General features: G+C 39.5%; 1 protein-coding gene across 1 annotated transcript; it reads left to right on the top strand.

Annotated features, from left to right (window-relative positions):
* On the top strand, nt 1,553-23,886 carry MRPS14 (mitochondrial ribosomal protein S14). The gene is made up of 3 exons (XM_005690908.3): nt 1,553-1,684; nt 17,650-17,808; nt 23,529-23,886. The coding sequence occupies exons 1-3, from the start codon at nt 1,640-1,642 to the stop codon at nt 23,709-23,711; spliced, it is 387 nt and encodes a 128-aa protein (XP_005690965.3). The 5' UTR covers nt 1,553-1,639; the 3' UTR covers nt 23,712-23,886.

Here is a 24,378-nt window from a genome sequence, read left to right as displayed (position 1 = left end):
TCCTGTCCAACTCTGTGCAATCCCATGGACTGTAGCCCGCCAGGCTCCTCTGTCCATGGGATATTTTTCCCAGGCAAGAATACTGGAGTGGGTTGCATTTCCTCTTCCAGGGGATCTTCCCAACCCAAGGATGGAACACAAGTCTCCTGCATTGGCAGGCAGGTTATTTACAGCTAAGCCATCAGGAAAGTTTCACAGAAATGTGCCATTATGCTGGGAGGGACTGGAGGCAGGAGAAGGGGACGAAAGAGGATGAGGATGAGATGACTGGATGGCATTACTGACTTGATGGACGTGAGTCTGAGTGAACTCCGGGAGTTGGTGATGGACAGGGAGGCCTGGCGAGCTGCGATTCATGGGGTCGCACAGTCCGACACGACTGAGTGACTGAACTGAACTGAACTGAAGCTTATAGGTAGCGTCCCTTTAGTGATTAACTTGTAGTAGAATACAAAGGTTCTTCCATATTACGACTGCAGAAGATAACCCTCAGCTCTGGGGAGAGAAAATAAAGGTTATCAAAGGCGCTAGAGTTAGGACTAAACGCCTGCTTGACACTGGTCCAGGAATTCTCTAATTCTACCCTAATAGGAGCTCATGCTGGTCTTTCCTGCCAGCTGGCCTCAGTCAATCCAACCCCAGATCATAAGCCATGTTCCAACAAACCTGAACCTCTAAAGAAAGGAGTCTGCACTCAACTTCCCTTTCCAGAAGACTCCTGTCCAATAATGTAGAGGTAAATGGCACACAGGGACATCAATTCATAAATCAACACATCTATTAATATACTAGCTAACATATACTCGTCTAGGAGGATAGCAGGTGGGTGGTATTTGCCTTACTTGCTATAGAAAGGAGCCCCACAAAAGGTTCATTCCAGACCCAAGGACTTTAGTTATAAACATGAACTGAAAGTTCCTTGTACTACAGACCGAAAACAGCAGTTTTAACAAAATGGCAAAGCTCCGCGCTACCCAACCCCCGCTCCGGGGTGGGGGTGGGGGGTGGGGGGGAATGTTTTAAGAGCTTTTCACCTAAAGTTCTAATACACAATATATATATTTTAAAATATATATATTTTTAAGTCCTAGACATACACATGGAACTGCAGCATTGCCATTACCAACATGGTTATATGACCATTATAGCTGAAAGAAAAAGAGAGATCTGCAAAATTTACACGAGGGACGAAGAAAGAACTGGACAGAGGAAGAACTGGCCGTTAACTGTGGGCTTCTAGCAAGTAGCATCCTAAACTAATGGAGGATACAGGAGAAGCAGGTTGAGCGAGAATTTAGAGAAAGAGACATTGGTGACAATGAACAGACAGGTAAGAAAGGGTGGAAGAAAAGGAGGTGAATGAGGACAAAGGTAATTTTAGAGGGTGTGTAAACCGCTCAAGAAGGGAGGAACAGGTGAAAAGCGTCACATACCACTATCAACATCACAGCTAAGCTTCCAGACTGTCGTTTTGCCCAAATTCCGTTGAATACCGCGAGAACGCTAATCCAATTAACTATCCCCTCCTTCCCGAACGCTGAAGAGCCGCCCCCTGCGGCCCAGGTCCCGCCCCTCGTGTCCTCGCTGTCTGCGGCAGTGTTAATAAAGTTGCAGCGGTTTGACATTTGCGGTCAACAAGATGGCTGCTTCCATGCTCGGATCTCTGCTGCGGATCGTCCGGCAGGTCTGGCCCGCGCCGTTATACCCTCCTCCCCTTCTGTGAACTTTCAAACCCACAGGTCCTCCACTGTTCTGCCACCAGGAGCGCCCAGTGCAGACCTGTTCCAGGGTTCTCTGTCCGCTTCCTTCCTCCGGCTTGATCCCGGGGAGGGCCGAGCTGCGAATGTAAATTGGGTTAAAGCTGACTGGCGTTGAAAGCCTGCAGACTGACTCCACTTTACGAGTGTAGGTGGAGACAGAAGGTGTCTGAAGAATGAGGCCCCCAAAACCTCGCAAAGTTAAAAGAAAGCCGAACAAAGGAGACTTGAACAGAGCGAGAGAGGAGAGCGTGGTGGCCTGGAAGCACTCCAGGAGCAGCGAGTGGGGAACTCTGGTTAAAGTCAGTTAAGAGGGCTGAGCATTGCTTGTTGGGTTTCCGTGCGTGCCTGCTCGGTCGCTTCCGACTCTTTGCGACCCCATAGACTAGCCCGCCGGACTCTTCTGTCCGTGGGATTCTCCAGGCAAGAATACTGGAGTGGGTTGCCGCGCCCTTCTCCAGGAGATCTTCCTGACCCAGGAATCAAACTGGCGTCTCTTGGGACTCCTTCATTGGCAGGCGGATTCTTTACCACTGCGGCACCTGGTAGCCCCTCTGTTGGGTTTAGCAGCGTGGGAATTGTTGGAACCTGCAGCATAGCGGTTTCGATGGTGTGGTGGGGGTGAAAGTATTAGAGACAGAATGGGAGGAAAGAAATACATTCTATCTTTCGTGCAAACTACAAACACAGACCACACACGTAGACGAACCTTTGAAGACGTTTTGCTGCAAAAAGGAACAGAAAATTGGGTCAATAGCTGAAGAGGGGGTGGGTTAAGAGCGGGTGTTTTGTGGTGTTTTTTATTTTTAGCGTGACAGAAGTCTGCGTGTTTATGTGTCAAAGGGAAAGATTCTGTAGAGGGGGGAAAATAGATAATATAGGAGAGGGAAGAATTGCTGAAGCTGTAGCTTGTGTAGGCAAGAGGTGATGAGTTTAGTGTTAGATTATTTGGTCTTCAGAACATGAACAGTTAATCTGTAATGGCGTTGTCCAATAGAAATAAAATACCAACCACATTTGTAACTTACAGTTTTCGAGTGGCCACATTAAAAAAAGTAATTAGCAGATGAAGTTAATTTTATTAAAATATTTTAAATACGTTTATCAAAAATATTGTATTTCAACATGTAATCTATAAATGTGATGTGTGAGATCTTGCGTTCTTTTTTTTCATGCTAAATCTTCAAAATCAGGTTTGTATTTTACACTTAAGAGTACATCTTAGTTTGGATTCTAAATTTTTCACGGTTAAGATGGAAAGTGTAGTCCTATCAAAACTAAAACTTTTTAATGTTTGCTTAAGTTTAGATTTTTTTCATTAATTAAAATTAAATAAAATTTAGAATTTCATTCCTCTAGTTACTTTTCAAGGGCTCACTAGTCATGTGCAGTTAGTGGCTACTGTATTGGAGTAGATCTTTAATAATTTAATAGCAGGAGGGAATGTAGTGCATATGATTGCAGATGCTTTAAAAAAATTTATTTTGTTGAAGTAGAGTTGATTTACAATGTTATGTTAATTTATTAACAAGTGATTCAGTTGCACATATTTTTTCATATTCTTTTCCATTATGGTTTATTACAGGATATTGAATTTAGTTCCCTGTGCTATACAGTAGGACCTTGTTGTTTTTCCATTCTATATATAATAGTTTGCATCTGCTAATCCCAAACGCCTTATCCAGCCCTTCCCCATGCCCCCTCCCCCTTGGCAACCACAAGTCTGTCCTATATATCTGATTATAGATGCTTTTGATTTCATAATTGAAGAGAAAGTGAAGTCATCAGCTAAACATGGGGATGTGGGAGCAGGTGTCAGGGATTTAAAGAAAGAAGAGGTGGTGTAAAATAGTCAAGAGTAGATCAGGAGAATAGTGGCAAGGATTAGAACCAATAAGGTGAAGGGAAAGAGGGATCAGGGAGTTGAGGGTGTATGAAAGACAATATTGTGTTTACAGACCGTGGAATTCAGGTGGCTCAGACTGTAAAGAATCCGTCTGCATTGTGGGAGACCTGGGTTTGATCCCTGGGTTGGGAAGATCCCCTCAGGGAGGGCATGGGCAACCCATTCCAGTATTCTTGCCTGGAGAATCCCCATGGACAGAGGAGCCTGGCAGGCTACAGTCCATGAGGTTGCAAAGAGTCAGACACGACTGAGCAACACAAGCGGGAGATAGGAAGTCAAAAGCTGAGAGACAAGTGAAAAGCTGGCAGGAGCAATGGATTGAAAGTTCCAGAGGGGCTGTTATTAGGGTGTTAGAGGAAACATGCTAGAAAGAAGTGACAGAGTATGAGGTACACACAATTGGATAATAGAAGCTTTCACCTCCTGGGAATAAAAGAGCTCCAGCATGGAAGTAAATATGAAAAGAGGAGTGGAGGACAAAATGACTGGAGGAAAGAGTTCGAGGAGTGGAGAGATCAGGGTATGATTTCACTTGTGTTAAGATCACCAGCAATTGAGGCAGAAGGAGTGACCGCCAAGATTGACAGTGGAAAATGGAAGGGAACGGTGGGGGCTGTGGTAGACGACTGCAGTGGTGGAAGTATAGCCCAGTGAGTTATACTGCACAAGAGTCACGGCTTCCTCTCAGGAAGGAGGGACAGTCTGGAAGCTGCAGTAAAGAGCAAGAAAGCTTCCTCCCAGTCATGGGAGAGAAAGAGCTATAGGGGAAACTGTTGAGCAGATATCTGGAGGAATTGTGAAGAGAAGTTGAGGATTTAGAAGATATTGATGATGGTAGACCATGAGTTGAAGAAAGTCCAGTGGAATAGTTTTAGGAGATGAAGAGGGGTGAGAGAGAGGGGTAGGTTAGGATATGCACAGAACAGAATAGAAGCAATCTTGACATGTAAAGCACTGTTATAAACTGGCAAGAAAATATAATAGAAATGTGGGCAAAGGACATAAACTGTTACAGAAGAAATTAATGCAAGAGACCAGTAAATGTTTATTTTAAAAGTGTACTGCCTTTATAGTCAGGAAAAAAGTTGTACAGAAAGAATAAAAAGTTCCTTGTTTTTTCTTAAATAAATAGAAACCTGTTAGGAGATGATAGAACACTGATTAGGGATAGTCTGGGAAAGAATTGAAGGGGAAAATATTTAATTTTGGTTTCTAATTCTCTTTTGCTTTTAGTTTCATAGGTAACAGCAGACATTGCATTGCCCCTTCAGGTGAATTGTTTCAGCCAGAATGACCTCCTTGGACCTTACCACTCTTATCTTGTCCGTTTCCTCGTTTGGCTTGGAAAAACTTCCACCTTCTCTCCCTTCCCCCGCTTCCTAACTGTATCAGAATTCTGTCAGTCCTTCAAAGCCTTGCCTGAGCCCTCTTTCCGTGACGCTTATTTCCAGCCAGTGTGACCGTGGTACTCATTTGACTCAGTCATGAGTGAAATTTCCGTATCGATTTGATACATGCTATCTTATTTCTAAAAGATGATTTTAGAGTTGTTATATTTCCTCTTGAGACTTTGAAGCATTGAAGGCAGTTTATCTTTTGTTGATAGGCTGCAAAGAGGTTATCTTTCTAGTCTAGTAGTCTCGTTTTCAGCTTTATATTCTGTGTCATGCCGTGCATGTGTTTTTTCTAAAGCAGCAGTTATAAGCCATCATTTTCCACAGCTGTAATTTAATGAATGTATAATATCTGCTCTGGTTTGGGAAAGACTTGAGTTTCTAATGCCCTATACTCTGTGTGTACTGTTAGTCAGAACTGTTGGCTATCACCATGTAAACATGAGACCCTCTGTCTTGTTACTGGACAACTCACACTAAGAAATGAGTTTTGAGTGACAATTTCAAAGTACCCATTGACCCAGCAGTTCTGCTTCTAGGACTTTATCCTGCTGATATATACAAATATATATGCAATGGTTTACATAAGACATTATTCATTGCAGATTGTTTATAATGATGACTGGTGAGGTATGGTCTAGTTGTCCACCAGTAGGTCTCAGGATAATAAATCATGATGCATCTGTGGGGAGGGAAAAAATTCTCAGCTGGGGCGCTTGTGTCAATAGCAAGAGAAAAGCATACAAATTTGTAAGTTTTACCCAACACAGGAGTTTTCATAAGGAAAGGAGAACCAAAGGAGTTAAACCTAAGTGGGTTTTGTGCTAGGGTTAATGAAGCCTGGTAAACCATGGGAAAATGTGGTAAGACTAAAGGCATGAGCTATGTGTAGAAAACTAAAGGAAACTTAGCATGGCCAGGTATTTAGATTCTTCTCAGTGTTCCTCAGGCTTCAGCGATAAAGATGCTTCTTTCATGTCCTGGGTATACAGAGGGACCCTCTCATGTGAGGGTCTTAAGACCTGATTCAGGGGAAGGTCATAAAATCCTTCTTGGACATGCTGTTTCTCAGATTCCTTTTGCTTGAAATAAACAATATGCCAAAGAGGCCCTATTATGAGATAGTATCTCCTGAACCTGGTCACTTCCATATAGTGGAATATTATGCAACCTAAAACAATGTGGAAGCTTTTAAACATGGATATAGAAAGAGCTCTAAGATCTATTGTTAAATGTGAAAAAAACAGCTAGGAGAAGAAACATGGGAGGGGGAGTATGTACGTATATTTTACAGGCAAAAATCTCTGGAAGGCTACAGAAAAGAAATTAGTAACTGGATACCTCTGGGATGGGGGTATGGTCACTGGGCAGATAAGGGATGAGGTGGGAGGATGAATCCACTTTGTCTTTTTTTTAGTTCTTTTTTTATTGAGCTGTAGTTGATCTACAGTGTGTGTGTTCTTTTTCTTAATTCTTTTCCATTATAGGTTATTACAAGATACTGAATATAGTTGCCTGTGCTATACTCTGAATTCTTATTGTTTATTTTATACATGCTAATGTGTATCTGTTAATCCCACACTCCTAATTTATCTCTTCTTCTCCCCTTCCACTCTGATGATCATAAGTTTGTTTTCTGTATCTGTGAGTTCATTTCTATTTTGTAAATAAGTTCATTTGTATCATTTTTTAAAAAATATTCCATATATAAGTGATATCATGAGTCTTTGATTTGCTTCCCATAATATGATAATCTCTAGATCCATCCATGTTGCTGCAGATGGCCTTGTTTCATTTTTTATGGCTGAGTAATATTCCCTTGTGTGTGTATATACCCCACATCTTTATTATTCATCTGTGATGGACATTTAGGTTGCTTCCATATCTTGGATATTGGAAACAGTGCTGCTATAAACATTGTGGTGCATGTATCTTTTTGAATTAGAGCTTTTTCCAGATACATGCCCAGGAGTGGAATTGCTGGATTATACGGTAACTCTTTCTAGTTTTAAGGAACGTTTTCCATAGAGGCTGTACCAGTTTGCATTCCCACCAACAAAGTAGGAGAGTTCCCTTTCCTCCACACCCTCTCAAACAATTGTTATTTGTAGACTTTTTGATAGTGGTCATTTTGACCTGTATGAAGTGATACCTCAATGTAGTTTTGATTTTCATTTCTCTGAGAATTAGTGATATTGAGGATCTTTACGTGGACAGAGGAGCCTGGCTGGCCATGGTCCATGGGGTCGCAGAGAGTCAGACACGACTGAAGTGACTAAGCATGCACGCACACACGCACATGTACCTGTTAGCCATCTGTATGTCTTTGGAGAAATGTCTCTTTAGGTTTTCTGCTCATTTTTTAATTAGATTAAAAATTTTTTTATTGGAGCATAATTGATTGACTGTTGTGATAGTCTCTGCTGTGCAGCAAAGTAAGTCAGTTATGCATAGACATATGGCCACTTTTTTAGGCTCTTTTCCCATATAGGTCCTTACAGAGTGTTGAGTAGAGTTCCCTGTGCTATACAGTAGGTCTTTATTAATTACATATTTTGTATATAGTAATGTGTATATGTCAATTCCAATCTTCCAATTTATCCCTTTCCTCCACCCCCCAAACCGTAAGATTTCTTTCTACACCTGTGACTCTGTTTTGTAAATAATTTATACAATATTTTTAGATTCCACATATAAGTGATATCATAGGATATTTGTCCTTCTCTGTCTAGCTTAACTTCACTGAGTATGACAACCTCTAGGTCCATCCTTGTCTCTGCAGTTGGCATTATTTCATTCTTTTTTATGGCTGAGTAATATTACATTGCATATACATGCACATATATGTACCGCAACTTCTTTATCCATTCCTCTGTTGATGGACATCTAGGTTGCTTCCATGTCCTGGCTGTTGTAAGTAGTGCTGCAGTGAACTCTGGGGTGCGTGTATCTTTCTGAGTTAGGGTTTTCTTCAGCTATATGCCCTGGAGTGGAATTGCTGGATCGTATTGCTGGTAATTCTGTTTTTAGATTTTTAAGGAAACTGCATGCTGTTCTCCATAGTGGCTGTACCAGTTTACATTCTGACCCAGCAGTATAGGAGGGTTCCCTTTTCCCCACATTCTCTCCAGCATTTGCTATTCGTAGGCTTCTTGATGATGGCCATCCTGACTAGTATCAGATGATAACTAATTGTAGTTTTGATTTGCATTTCTCTGAGAATTAATCATGTTGAACTCCTTTGTGTGTGTGCTTTTTGGCCATCTGTCTGTCGTCTTTGGAGAAATGTGTATTTAAACCTTTTGCCCATTTTTCAATTGGGTGGTTAGTTTTTATGTTAGGGAGCTGCGTGTACTATTTGTATATTTTAGAAATCAGGCCCTTGTCAGTAACATCATTTGTGAATGTTTTCTCCCAGCCCATGAGTTGTCTTTTCATTTTGTTTATAGGTTTCCTTTGTTGTGCAAAACTTTATAAGTTTGACTTGGTTCCATTTGTTTAGTTTTGTTTTTATTTCCATTATTCTAGGAGATGGATCCAAAAACATATTGCTGCAATTTATGTCAAAGACTGTTCCGCCTGTGTTTCCTCTAGGAAAATGTAGCAGTGCACTTTTCCCAGGACCATTTCCTGGATAGATTGTCTTTTCTCCATTGTATATTCTTTGTTTGTTGTAGATGAATTCACCCTAGTGCAGGGATTTATTGCTGGACTTTCTGTCCTGTTCTGTTGATCTGTTGTTGTGCCAGAACCATATTCTGTTGATTACTGTAGCTTTGCAGTATTGTCAGCAGCCAAGGAGCCTAATTTCCTCTATTTCCATTTTTCTTTCTTAAGATTACTTTGGCTATTCCATCTTTTATAATTCCATGCAAATAAAAAAATTTTTGTTTTAGTTTGTGAAAAATACCACTCATAATTTGATAGGGGTTGCATTGAGTCTATAGATTGCCTGGGGTAGTATTGGTAATTTTCACAATAAAATTGGTAATTTTCACAATATTGATTCTTCCAACCCAAGAACATGGTATATATTTCTATGTGTTGTGCCTTGTTTCATCAAGGTCTTACAGTTTTTGGAGTACGGGTTTTTGCCTCTTTTGGTAGGCTTTATTGTTGTTGCTAAGTTGTGTCCAACCCTTTTGAGACCCCATGGACTGTAGCCCACCAGGCTCCTCTGTCCGTGGGATTTCCCAGGCAAGAATACTGGAGTGGGATGCCGTTTCCTTCTCCAGAGGATCTTCCTGATGGTGGGATTGAACCCATGTCTCCTGCATTGGCAGGTAGGTTCTTTACCACTGAGTCACCAGGGAAGCCTCGGTAGATGTGAAGTGAACTGAAAGTGGCTCAGTTGTGTCCGACTCTTTGCGACCCATGAACTATACAGTCCATGGACTTCTCCAGGCCAGAATACTGGAGTGAGTAGCCTGTCCCTTCTGGTCTCTCGCATTGCAAGGAGAGTCTTTACTATCTGAGCCTCAAGGGTGCTATTTTATTCTTTTTGATGCAATGATAAATGAGGTTGTTTTCTTAATTCTCCTCGAGTTTTTGTAGTTAGTGTAGAGAAATGCAACAGATTTCTGTGTATTCATTTTCTATCCTGCAGCTTTATCTAGTTCATTGATGAGCCTTAATAGCTTTCTAGTGGCATCTTTATGGTTTTCTATATATAGTATCTAGGTTGGTCATAACTTTCCTTCCAAGGAGTAAGCGTCTTTTAATTTTTTAATTTCATGGCTGCAGTCACCATCTGCAGTGATTTTGGAGCCCAAAAAAATAAAGTGACACTATTTCCACTGGTTCCCCATCTATTTGCCATGAAGTGATGGGACCAGATGCCATGATCTTAGTTTTCTGAATGTTGAGCTTTAAGCCAACTTTTTCACTCTCCTCTTTCACTTTCATCAACAGGCTTTTTAGTTCCTCTTCACTTTCTGCCATAGGGTGGTGTCATCTGCATATCTGAGGTTATTGATATTTCTCCCGGCAGTCTTGATTCCAGCTTGTGTTTCTTCCAGTCCAGCGTTTCTCATGATGTACTCTGCATATAAGTTAAATAAGCAGGGTGACAATATACAGCCTTGATATACTCCTTTTCCTATTTGGAAACAGTCTGTTGTTCCATGTTCACTTCTTACTGTTGCTTCCTGATCTGCATACGGATTTCTCAAGAGGCAGGTCAGGTGGTCTGGTATTCCCATCTCTTTCAGAATTTTCCACAGTTTATTGTGATCCACACAGTCAAAGGCTTTGGCATAGTCAATAAAGCAGAAATAGATGTTTTTCTGAAATTCTTTTGCTTTTTCAATGATCCAGCAGATGTTGGCAATTTGATCTCTGGCTCCTCTGCCTTTAGGAAAGTTATGACCAACCTAGATAGCATATTCAAAAGCAGAGACATTACTTTGCCAACAAAGGTCCATCTAGTCAAGGCTATGGTTTTTCCAGTGGTCATCAACAGGCTTTTTAGTTCCTCTTCACTTTCTGCCATAAGGGTGGTATCATCTGCTTATCTGAGGTTATTGATATTTCTCCCGGCAATCTTAATTCCAGCTTGTTGACTATTTCTGATCTTAGAGGAACTGTTTTCAGCTTTTCACCATTGAGTATGATGGTGTTAGCTGTGGTTTTATCATGTATGGCCTTTATTGTGTTGAAGTGTGTTTTCTCTGTGCTCACTTTGTGGAGAATTTTTATCATAAATGGATGTTGAATTTCTTTTTCTTATTTAAAAATTATTTCTTTTTAATTAGCGGATAATACTTTATAATGTTCTGGTGGTTTCTGCCATTCATCAACATCAATCAGCCATAGATATACATATGTCCCCTCCCTCTTGAACCTGCGTCCCACTCTGGGTTGTCTCAGAGCACAGGCTGAGCTCCCTGCATCTTATAGTGAGTTGCCACAGGCTATCTGTTTTTCATATGGCAAAATATGTGTTTCAATGCTACTGTCTAGATTCGTCCCACCACCTCCTTTCCACGCTGTGTCTCTGAGTCTGTTCTATGTTGCTTCTCTATAGCTGCCTACAAACAGCGTTGTCATTACCATTTTTCTAGATTCCACGTATATATGTGTTAGTATACAGTGTTAATATTCTGACTTACTTCGCTCTGTATAACAGGCTCTAGGTTCATCCACCTCCCTTGAACTGACTCAAATGCATTCCTTTTGTAGCTGAGTAATATTCCATTATATATATGAACCGCAACTTCTTTATCCATTCATCTGTCAGTGGACATGTAGGTTGCTGCCATGTTCTGGTTGTTGAGAATAGTGCAGCAGTGAGCACTGGCGTACATGTGTCTTTTAGAATTGTGGTTTTCTCAGGGTATATGCCCAGTAGTGGGATTGCTGGGTCATATGGTAGTTTAGTTTTTAAAGAAATCTCCATATTGTTCCCCACTGTGGCTGTATTAATTTACATTCTGACCATCAGTGCAAGAGGGTTTCCTTTTCTCCACATCCTCTCCAGCATTTATTGTTCATAGATTTTTTGATGGTGGCTGTTCTGCCCAGTGTGAGATAGTACCTCATTGTAGTTTGATTTGCATTTCTCTAATAATAAGCAGTGTTGAGCATTTTTTTCATGTGTTTATTAGCTCTCTGTATATCTTCTTTGAGAAATGTTTGTTTAGGTCTTCTGCCCATTTTTTGATTGGGTTCTTTGTTTTCCTAATATTGAGCTGCCTGAGCTGCTTGTACATTTTGGAGATTAATCCTTTGTCAATTGTTTCATTTGCAGTTATTTTCTCCCATTCTGAGGGTTGTCTTTTCATCTTCTTTATGGTTTCCTTTGCTGTGCAAAAATTTTTAAGTTTAATTAGATCCTATTTATATATTTTTGTTTTTATTTCCACCACTTTAGGAGATGGGTCATAGAGAATCTTGTTGTGATTTATGTCAAAGAATATTCTGCCTATGTTTTCCTTTAGGTGGTTTGTAGTTTCTGGTCTTAAATTTAGGTCTTTAATCCATTTTGAGTTTCTCTTTGTGTATAGTATTAAGAAGTGTTCCAATTTCGTTCTTCTACATATAGCTGTCCAGTTTTCACAGCACCATTTATTGAAGAGATTATCTTTTCTTCATTAAATAGTTTTGCCTCCTTTGTCAAAAACAAGGTGCCCATAGGTACATGAGTTTATCTCTGGGCTTTTTATTTTGTTCCATTGGACTATATTTCTGTTTTTGTGCCAGCACCATACTATCTTGATGACTGTAGCTTTGTAGTATAATCTGAAGTCAGGAAGGTTAATTCCTCTAACTCCATTCTTCTTTCTCATAATTGCTTTGAGTATTTGGGGTCTTCTGTGTTTCCATACGAATTGTGAAGTGTGAAATATGCCATTGGTAATTTGATAGGAATTGCATTGAATATGTAGATTGTTTTGGGTAGTATAGTCATTTTCACAATGTTTATTCTTCCAATCTAGGAACCTGGTATATCTCTCCATCTGTTTATGTCATCTTTGATTTCTTTCATCCATATCTTTTAGTTTTCTGAGTACAGGTTTTTTGTCTCCTTAAATAGATTTATTGCTAGGTATTTTATTTTCCTATTGCAATGGTGAATGGGATTAATTCCTTAATTTCTCTTTCTGATTATTCATTGTTAGTGTATAGTAATGCAAGGGATTTCTGTGTATTGATTAGCTCTAGTGATTTTCTGATAGTATCTGTAGAGTTTTCAATGTGTAGTATTGTGTTGTCTGCAAATAGTGAAAGTTTTACTTCTTTTCCAGTCTGGATTCCTTTTAATTCTTTTTCTTCTCTGATTGCCATGGCCAGGATTTCCAAAACTATGTTGAATAATAGTGGCAAGAGTGGGCACACTTGTCTTGTTCCTTATCTTAGAGGAAATTCTTTGTTTTTCACCATTGAGAATATTTGCTGTGGGTTTATCATATATGGCCTTTATTATGTTGAGATGGGTTCCTCCTGTGCCTAGTTTCTGAAGAGTTTATGAAGAGCACCCATAAATGGGTGCAGAATTTTGTCGAAAGCTTTTTCTGTACTGATTGAGATTATCATATGATCTTTATCTTTTAATTTGTTAATGTGGTGTATCATATTGATTGACTTGTGTATATTGAAGAATCCGTGCATCCTTGGATAAACCCAACTTGATCCTTAATGTGTTGTTGGCTTCTATTTGCTAGAATTTTGTTGAGAATTTTTGCATCCATGTTCATCAGTGATACTGGCCTGTGATGTTCTTTTTTTGTGTGATGTCTTTATCTGGTTTTGGTATCAGGGTGATGGTGGCCTCATAGAATAAGTTCAGAAATGTCCCTTCCTCTGCAGCTGTTTGGAATAGTTTCAGAAGGATTGGTGTTAACTCACCTCTGAATGTTTGGTAAAATTCTTCTGTGAAACCATCTGTTCCTAGACTTTTCTTATTGGCAGTTTTTAAATAATTGGTTCCATTTCAGTACTAGTAATTTTCTGTTTCTTCCTGGTTCAGTCTTGGGAAATTGTACCAAAGAATTTGTCCATTTCAATTAGGTTACACATTTTATTGGCATATTGTTGCTCATACTAGTCTGTTATGATCCTTTGTGTTTCTGTGGTGTCAGTTGTAACTTTTCCTTTTTCATTTATGATTTTACTGATTTTGGCGCTCTCCCTTTTTTTCTTCATTAGTCTCTCTGAAGATTTATAAATTTTGTTTATCTTAAAAAAAATAAAACCTGCTTTTACTTTCGTTGCTCTTTTCTATTGATGTTTTAGTCGCTAATTCGTTTGTGCCCTGACTTTTATGATTTCTTCTACTAACTTTGGTTTTTATTTCTTCTTCTTTTGCTGGTTGCTTTAGGTGTAATGTTAGATTGTTTACTTGAGATTTTCTTGTTTCCTTGGATAAACTTTTATCACTATTAACTTCCTTCTTAGAAGTGCTTTTGCTATATCTCATTTTCATTTGTCTCCAGATATTTTCTGATTTCTTCCTCGACTTCTTCAGTGATTCATTGATTGTCTAGTAGCATATTGTTTTATCTCAGTGTGTGTGTGTTTTCTTTTACTTGATTTCTAGTTTCATAGCATCATGATAGGAAATGATGCTTGATAAGATTTCAGTTTTCTCAAATTGACCAAAGTTTGCTTTGTGCCCCTGCATGGGATCTATCCAGGAGGATGTTCCAAGTGCACTTGAAAAGAATGTGTATTCTGTTTTGGGGTTGAATGCTCTATAAATATCAGGTCTGATGTGTCATTTAAGGCCTGTGTTTCGTTACTTATAGATCAGACAGAATAGATATTTGTGGGGTGTTATAAGTGGGGTGTTATACCCCGTTGATATAAGTAGGGTGTTAGTGTCCCTCACTATTATTTTGTTACTTCAATTTCTGCTTTTATGTTTGTTAACATTTGGCTCATCCATTGAGGTGCTCCTATGTTGGGTCCACATATATTTACAGTTGTTATATATTCTTCTTGGATTGATCCCGTGATCATTATATAATGTCCTTCTTTGTCTCTTGTAGCCATGTTTAAGAAGTATATTTTATCTGATGTGAGTATTGCTATTCCAACTTTTATTTGATTTCCACTTGCATGAAATGCCTTTTTCCATCCTGTCTCTTTCATTCTGTATTTCTTGAGAAGTGGGTCTCTCACCAACAGCATATTTATGGGTCTTCTGTTTATATTCATTCAACCAATCTGTGTCTTTTGGTTTGAGTACTTAATCTGTTTACATTTATGGTAATTATTGATATGTATATTCTCACTGCCATTTTGTTTATTGTGTTGGATTTGGTTTTGTAGGTCTTTTTTCTCCCTACACTCTTTTGTTCTCTTGTGATTTGATGGCTTTGGTGTTATATTTGGATTCCATTTTCTTTTTTGTATGCATATTACAGACTTCTGGTTTGCTGACATTACCATGAGGTTTTGTGTTGGAGTGTGTATTTTTACGTACTTGTTGTAAGTTGATCTCTTATTTTCTAATGCGTTTTAGGTACTCTACATTTGTACTCTCTTCCCCTCATGATTACTATTCTTTATTTTATATTTTACGTCTAGTTTTGTGTAACCCTTAACTGCTTATTGTGGATACAAATGGTTTTACTACTTTTTACTTTTGTCTTTAACCTCCCTCCTAGCTTTGTGCATGGATGATTTCCTACATTTATGGTATGTTTACCTTTACCAGTGAGTGTTTCCATTTTGTGATTTTCTTGTTTCTAGTTGTGCTGTTTTCTTTTCTGCCTCTTAAAGTTTCTTTAGCAGTTGTTATAAAGCTGGTTTTGTGGTGCTCGATTTTCTTAGCTCTTGCTTGTCTGTAAAGCTTTTGATTTCTCCATCAGATCTGAATGAGACCCTTGCTGAGCAGAGTACTCTTGGTTATAGGTTTTTCTCTTTCATCACTTTTAAGTACATCATGCACATTCTTCTGGCCTTCAGTTTGTGCTGAAAAATCAGCTGGTACTTTTATGGGAATTCCCTTATAAGTCATTTGTTGCTTTTCCCTTGTTGCTTTTAATATTCTCTCTCTAACTTTTGTCATTTTTATTACAATGTGTTATGGTATATTTCCTTTGTAAAATAATCCTGTATGGGACTCTCTGTGCTTTTTGTACTTGGGTGACTGTTTCCCTGCCCAAATCACAGATGTTTTCAGCTATTGTTTCTTCAAATATTTTCTCAGACCCTTTCTCACTGGGATCCCTATAATGTGACTGTTAGCATGCTTCCTGTTATCCCAGAGGTCCCTTAATCTGGCCTCATTATTTTTCATTCTTTTTTCTGTTACATGGGAGTGATTTCCACTCCTATGTCTTCCAGCTTACTGATCCATTCTTCTGAATCACTGAGTCCATACTGATTCCTTCTATTCAGTTCAATTCAGTCGCTCAATCGTGTCCAACTATTTGCGACCCCATGAATCGCAGCATACTAGGCCTCCCTGTCCATCACCAACTCCCAGAGTTCACTCAAACTCACGTCCACCAAGTCAGTGATGCCATCCAACCATATCATCCTCTGTTGTCCCCTTTTCCTCCTGCCCCCAATCCCTCCCAGCATCAGGGTCTTTTCCAATGAGTCAACTCTTTGCATGAGGTGGCCAAAGTACTGGAGTTTCAGCTTTAGCATCATTCCTTCCAAAGAAATCCCAGGGTTGATCTCCTTCAGAATGGGCTGGTTGGATCTCCTTGCAGTCCAAGGGACTCTCAAGAGTCTTCTCCAACACCGCAGTTCAAAAGCATCAATTCTTCAGCACTCAGCTTTCTTCACAGTCCAACTCTCACATCCATACATGACCACAGGAAAAACCATAGCCTTGACTAGACGGACCTTTGTTGGCAAAGTAATGTCTCTGCTTTTGAATATGCTATCTAGGTTGGTCATAACTTTTCTTCCAAGGAGTAAGCGTCTTTGGCTGCAATCACCATCTGCAGTGATTTTGGAACCCCAAAAATAAAGTCTGACACTGTTTCCAATGTTTCCCCATCTATTTCCCATGAAGTGATGGGACCAGATGCCATGATCTTTGTTTTCTGAATGTTGAGTTTTAAGCCAACTTTTTCAGTCTCCTCTTTCACTTTCATCAAGAGGCTTTTTAGCGCCTCTTGACTTTTTGCCATAATGGTGGTGTCATCTCCATATCTGAGGTTATTGATATTTCTCCCGGCAATCTGGATTCCAGCTTGTGTTTCTTCCAGCCCAGTGTTTCTCATGATGTACTCTGCATATAAGTTAAATAAGCAGGGTGACAATATACAGCCTTGACGTACTCCTTTTCCTATTTGGAACCAGTCTGTTGTTCCATGTCCAGTTCTAGCTGTTGCTTCCTGACCTGCATATATGTTTCTCAAGAGGCAGGTCAGGTGGTCTGGTATTCCCATCTCTCTCAAAATTTTCCACAGTTTATTGTGATCCACACAGTCAAAGGCTTTGGCATAATCAATAAAGCAGAAATAGATGTTTTTCTGGAACTCTCTTGCTTTTTCCATGATCCAGCGGATGTTGGCAATTTGATCTCTAGTTCCTCTGCCTTTTCTAAAACCAGCTTGAACATCTGGAAGTTCACGGTTCACATATTGCTGAAGCCTGGCTTGGAGAATTTTCAGCATTACTTTACTTGTGTATTTTCTAATTCTTTTTTGAAAGCTTATAATTTCTTGCTCTCTGCATCTGTGCTCCTGCCAAGTCCTTTGATCATCTTTACAATCATTACTCTGAACTGTTTCTTGGGTAGATTGCCTACTTCCACATCACTTAGTTGCTCTTACGAGGTTTTATCTTGTTCCTTCACCTCATATATGTTTTTCTGTCACCTCATTTTATCTCAAGTGCTGTTTGTACTTTATGTATGTGATAGGTTGGTTATGTTTCTCAACTTTGGAGAAGTGTTCCTCTGTAAGAGACATCTTTTACATCCCAGCAGTGTTCACCCACCGAGGGCCGGGGGCCAGGTAGTCCCAGGATAGTGTCTGGCCTGAATTTGCAGATTATTGTGTGGGTTGCGGGACAGTAGTTTTCTTTCTTTGAGAGGCTGGTGACGGTCCCCTGGTGGGTGGAGGTGGGTTGTGATCCTCTGGCAAACCCTGGGTCTGACTCTCCACTTACTCCTTGTCTCTTTTAGGTGGTTCCTTCATCAGCTTCAGGCCAAGCTCGAAGTTACTATGTCGATTGGAGAATGTTGCGTGATGTAAAGAGAAGGAAAATGGCCTATGAGTATGCAGATGAGAGGCTACGGATCAATTCTCTCAGGAAGAATACTATTCTTCCAAAACACCTTCAGGTTAGCTAATTAAGATGAGTATCTGCCAGAAAATCGTTAACTCAAATCACTTCATACTGTTGGTTGTAACTTGGTGTACTTTGTAGAGACTAGAATCTTGTTTTCTTGGTCAACATAAACAAATACCATTGAAACTTTTGATTAGTTTCAAATAAAAAAATTATTCATTCTTAACTAGCCTTGCAGCCATTTCATTAGGTGATGCTTAGAAAGTACTGAGGCATGGTGACCACACAGAAATTGGATAGTTATTTGACCTATGGTGTCTCTCCAGTTCATTCCAGTCTTTCAGCGTGCCCAGCACATGACCTACATTATTCCTTATCCAAGGCCATCCCTAAGCCTGCTTCTGAATTCCTTTACCCATGAGGTGGCCTTCCATAAAGGTTTGACTTCTTGTCATACTCTTTAACTTGAAAAAGAGAATGTCAGCTCAGGCTTCCTGAAGCATAAGTCCTGGGCCCAACTGTTAGCATAAAATACCTGCATACAGGAGTCTTATCAGAGTCTATAACTCATCCTCAAGGCCATTAAACTTATGAAAAGCTTAGAGTAAAAATTATTTCATTCATATAGATTTGGAGAATAATATATAGGTTCTTCATTATCATGGATTCTTTTTAAATCTTATCTAAATTCAGCCAGATAAGCAGAAAACGGAGTGCCTTGGACCATTCTGTTACAGCTTTTATTGTAATGACATTAAGCTACTTGCCTATATTTAGGCAGTAATAAGAAGTGGCTCCTGAGAAACAAAGCTTAAGATGTTAGGGAGGACAAATTTATGAAGACCTCCATGAAGAGTCTCTGGTTTGAGAACCATCAATAGCTGTGTAGAGCCTCTCTTAATCCTGGGAACTTAACATGGCTCTTTCTTGCCTGCCAACTAGCTTACAAGGCGAATTTCTGTCCTGGTGCTAATGAATTTACAGGCTCTCACAGAATGCTCTTTTGTCTCATTTTCCCTTTGCCTAGTTTCCTCATTTGTACACTGCCTTAAATCTTTTTTTTTTTAATTTTAATTTTTACTTTATTTTACTTTACAATACTGTATTGGTTTTGCCATGCATTGACATGAATCCGCCGCGGGTGTACATGAGTTCCCAATCCTGAACCCCTCTCCCACCTCCCACCCTATACCATCTCTCTGGATCATCCCCGTGCACCAGCCCCAAGCATCCTGTATCCTGTATCGACTGTAGACTGGCGATTCGTTTCTTACATGAGAGTATACATGTTTCAGTGCCATTCTCCCAAATCGTCCCTCCCTCTCCTCCTCCCTCAGAGTCCAAAAGTCCGTTTTATACATCTGTGTCTCTTTTGCTGTCTCGCATACAGGGTTATCATTACCATCTTTCTAAATTCCATATATATGTGTCAGTATACTGTATTGGTGTTTTTCTTTCTGGCTTACTTCACTCTGTATAATTGGCTCCAGTTTCATCCATCTCATTAGAACTGATTCAAGTGTATTCTTTTTAATGGCTGAATAATACTCCATTGTGTATATGTACCACAGCTTTCTTATCCATTCATCTGCTGATGGACATCTAGGTTGTTTCCATGTCCTGGCTATTATAAACAGTGCTGCAATGAACACTGGGGTACATGTGTCTCTTTCAATTCTGGTTTCCTCGGTTGTACACTGCCTTAAATCTTTATGTTCATACACATGTTAACAATTTGTAGCTGTTCTTCATGTTCCGTCTCCATAAAACTTCATTCTACTAGTCCAATCATTTCTCCTGTTAAGTTCCTTTTGTAGTTCTTGCTAATTACCATTCATTGACTTAATCATGTTTCATATAATTTTATCATTATTTCTTTTTTTTAAGTATATCACTTCATTTATTTTGGTCTTTGATTTTTCTCCATCAGTGTTTTGTAATTTTTAGCACACAGATTTTTCAGTATTTCTTAATAGCAACATATATGTGAGCTTTTGGAGGTCAGGAACTATGCTTAAGGCTTAATAATTAATATAAACTTGTGCTTATCACTCAGTCATGTCCAGCTCTTTGTGACCCCATGGACTGCAGTCCACCAGGCTCCTCTGTCCATGGGGATTCTCCAGGCAAGAATGCTGGAGTGGGTTCCCATGCCCTTCTCCAGGGGATCTTCCCCACCCATGCACCAGACCCAGGTCTCATGCATTGTAGGTGGATTCTTTACCTGGTCTGAGCTACCAGGGAAGCTCAATATAAACTTAGCGGCTTTCATATACATTTTCTCATTTATGTGTTTTTAATATGTTAGAGTAATTATTTTACTTACATCATAGTCTAGTAAGGGTCTATCCCACACATGCACAATAATACACATACTTTTAAGCACATACATAAGAATAAATCTGTCCTGACAAAACCTTAGTGCTAGCTACTGCAGTAATCTGTGTTTTCCCCCTGAACCATTTTTGCCCTTACCATATTTATTTCCTTACATTACAAGTGATGTTTTAAAAATGTAAATCTCACCTGATCACTTGTCTTTGCATCTCCAGCAGTCAGAATCTTTACTGTAGATGTCAAGGTTCTGTGCTTCTGTCCTTCCTCCTCTTCATCTTCATGTCAGACATTTCCTTCTACTTGGTCTTCAGAGGTTTCACACTTGCATACTTCAAAAATCTTATGGGAAATAACCTAATACCTCAAGGTTCTAGAAATAAAAACAGATAAGCCCAAAATTAGCAGAATCCAAGATTGGAACAGAAATAAATGAAAATAGTAAGCCAGAAAAACAGTAAAGATATGTGAAACTAAGAGCTGATTTTTTTGAAAAGATAAAATTGATGAGCGTTTAGCTAGACTAACATAGTAAAAGAGAGAGAAGATTCAAATAAAATCAGCAACAAAAGAGGAAATATTACACCTGATACCAAAAGAAATACAGAGAATCATAACAAATTGATAAGAACAATCGTAGGCCAACAAACTGGCTAACCTAGAAGAAAGAGATAAATTCCTAGAAACATAAAACCTATCAAGACTGAATTATGAATAAACAGAAAATCTGAAGTGACCAGTGATGAGTAAGGAGATTGAATCAGTAATCAGGAAAAAAGTGCAGGACCATATGCCTTCAGGAGTAAATTCTACCAGTCATTTAAAGAGGAGCTAGTGCCAGTTCTTCTCAAACTCTTCCAAAAAATCGAGTAAGAGGGAAACAAACACTCCCAAAGTCATTTTATGAGCCCAGCATTGCCCTGATAGCAAAGCCAGATAAGGGCACTAAAAAGAAAGAAAACTACAGGTCAGTATACTTAATGAATAGAGATGGAAAAATTCCCCATAAAATACTAGCAGACCAAATTCAGCAGCACATTAAAAGGAACATTTACCATAATCAAGATGCAAATAAATAAGATATTCCATGTTCATAGGTTGGAAGAATTAATATTTTTAAAATGCCCATACTACACAAAGCCATCTATAAATTCTGTGCAATTCTTATCAAAATTCCAATAGCATTTTTTTCACAGAAATAGAAAAAATAATCCTAAAATTTGTATGGAACTCCGAAAGACCATCAAAGAGTCAAAGCAATCCTGAGAAAGAAGAACAAAGTTGGAGGCATCACATTTCCTGGTTTACAAAGCTATAATATTCAAAACAGTATGGTAGTGGCATAAAAACAGACACATACACCAGTGGAACGGAATTGAGAACCTGGAAATAAATCCACAGATGAGTGGTCAACAAGTAGTTGACAGGGGAGCCAAAATACTCAGTGGGTGTTGTGGATAGCTTCTCCGTGAGTGGTGCTGGAGAAACTGGATACTCACATGCAGAAGAGTAGAATTGGTCCCCTATCTTAACACCACTCACAGAAACTCAAAATGGGCTAGACTTAAAAGAACTGAAAGTGTGAAACTGCTGGAAGGAAACAAGGGGTAAAAGCTCCTTGACATTGACCTTTGCAGTGATTTTTTTTTTAGCTGTGACACCAAAGGTGCAAGAGACAAAGGAAAGCAAGTGCTGCTGAGAGCAGCAGCGTGAAAAGGCAGCCTGCAAAGTGCGAGAAGACGCTTGCAAGCCATGTGCCTGACAAGAGCTTAATAGCCCCCAAATATAAGGAAGCCATGCAACTCAGTAGCACCCCCCAAAAAAATGATTAAAAAATAGCAGAGAACCTGAATAGATGTTTTTCCAAAAGAGACACAGATGACCAACAGGTACATGAAAAGATGCTCAACTAATCAGGGAAATGCAAACAAAAACTGCAAAGAGCTCTCACCTCACACCTGTCAGAATGGCTACTGTCCAAAAGATGAGATAAATGTTGGTGAAGATGTGGGGAAGAGAACCCTGTGCACTGCTGGTGGGAATGTAAATTGGCACAACCACTGTGGAAAATAGTTTGGAGGCTCTTCAAACTATTAAAGATTAGAACTACCACATATGATCCAGCAATTCCATATCTGAGTATAAACCTGAAGGAAATGAAATCACTAGATAGAAATGAAGAGAGCTGAATCCCTGTGTTCACTCCAGTATTATCCACAGTAGCCAGGGCATGGAAACAGCCTGACTGTCTATCAGCAGGTGAACGTGCCACTCCAGGAGTGTGATTTGCACACACAGAGTGGCACAGAGTACAGTAGTGTGATACTGCATGTGTGCTCATGTTGACTTTGCGACCCCTCTGTCCATGGGATTCTCCAGCAAGAATACTGGAGCGGTTTGCCATGCCCTCCCGGGGATCTTCCCTACCCAGGGATCGAACCTGGGTCTCCCACATGGCAGGCAGATTCTTTACCAACTGAGCCACCTGGGAAGCCCAGAGTATGGTACTATTTAGCCATTAAAAAAAGAAATCTTGCCCTTTGCAATAACATAGATGTACCTTGAGGGCATTATGCTAAGTGAAGTAAGTCAGAAAGACAAATACTGTATGATCTCACTTATATTTAGAGTCTGAAAAACCAAATTGATAGAAACAGTAGAATGGTGGTTACCAGAGCCTGGGGATTAGGGGAGATGGGGAGGTGTTGGCCAAAGGGTACAGACTTCCAGTTATAAGGTGAATAAGTTAAATAAGGTTAAATAAGTACAGCATGTGGACCATAGCACTACTGTATTACATATTTGAAAGCTGCTTAAAGAGTAAATCTTCAGTGTTCTCTCACACACAAGGTAATTATGTGAGGTGATGGAGGTGTTAACCTTAGTGTGGTAATTATTTTTCGCAGTATATACATGTATCATGACATCACATTGTGCATCTTAAACTTACACAGTGTTCTATATCGATTTTCTCAGTGAAGCTGGGGAAATCATTTGGGGAGACAACAGAAATGCATTCATGTATTTTCCAAAAGAGAAATGAGAATGTTAGCCAGGAGGTCAGTGACCGAAAGGAGGAGAGGGGAGTCTTAGGTACTGACAGTTTCTTCGTCTAGTTGCTGGTTACACAGCCGTTTTCTGTTGGTGAAAGCTTTTCAAGCTTTACACTTAGTTTGTGGATTCTTGGTTATGTTTGTTAGGTTTCAGTTTAATTTTGAAAAATTACATTGCGAGTATGTCAAACAATTCTGCATTGTTTCTTTCTGGCCTGTTTGTTTCTACTCAGTAAAATTCATCATGGTACCCAGGGTTCTTTTGCCAAACTTGGCTGCATTAATGAATCTAGCCTTTTGTGTTCTCTTCCTCTGAGCATTGACTCATCATCTAGAATAAATAAATGCATGTGATCTGTGTAAATAACGTTGCAACTTCCCTTAGGAGGTGGCTGATGAAGAAATTGCTGCCCTTCCCCGGGATAGCTGCCCCGTTAGAATCAGAAATCGATGTGTTATGACGTCCCGTCCACGAGGCGTAAAGCGGCGCTGGAGGCTCAGCCGTATTGTCTTCCGTCACTTAGCTGATCATGGACAACTGTCTGGGATCCAGCGAGCAATATGGTGATCAGCTCCAGAATCTACTGACCTTGCAGGAAAACCACTTAGGCAAGAAGAGACTTTTCTAATAGATAAAAACCTGATTTTTATTTGAGTGTTCTGTCAGTGAATAATATTTTTCTAAACATATTGTTCCCAAGCATAGTGCAAAGAGTAATAAAAAAAAGAAGTTTGTGAAAATATGTTCTGTATGGTTGTCTTTTCCTTCAAGTTTAATCTTTTAGCAACATATGAGTGTTCCTGAATGTTTTTTGAAGAGCATTACTTCATCCCGCAGTATTATCTTACTATTCCTCCAGCTCGTTGATATGTAGCTCATGTGTGGCAATTTTTAATCCTGGGCTGGCTACCCAGATCTGCACAGCTCACTTTACTTTTAGTTGACTGTGAAGACAGACAGTACATTGGAAAGTAAATGTGATGTTCTGGATTATCTAACTAATGCTCAACCTCTGTGTGATGGCTGAATCAAAAAAGAATCACTACTTATTTTCTTGCTCCATCTTCAAGAGCCCTTAGAACAAAATGTGCCTCTTTAAGGCCTGAAAACCTATCCCAGGAGGAAAAGTCCTGCTGGAAAGGTATATATTTGCTGTATTCATATTTATTTCATCTGTAACAGAAATGAATAAAGGGAGAAAAAGTTGTCTTGTGCAGTAACTTGATGTCATCAG

Source organism: Capra hircus, chromosome 16 (genome assembly GCF_001704415.2).
Source record: "Capra hircus breed San Clemente chromosome 16, ASM170441v1, whole genome shotgun sequence".
NCBI classification, from domain to species: domain Eukaryota; kingdom Metazoa; phylum Chordata; class Mammalia; order Artiodactyla; family Bovidae; genus Capra; species Capra hircus.
This window is presented reverse-complemented; position numbering and strand designations above follow the sequence as displayed.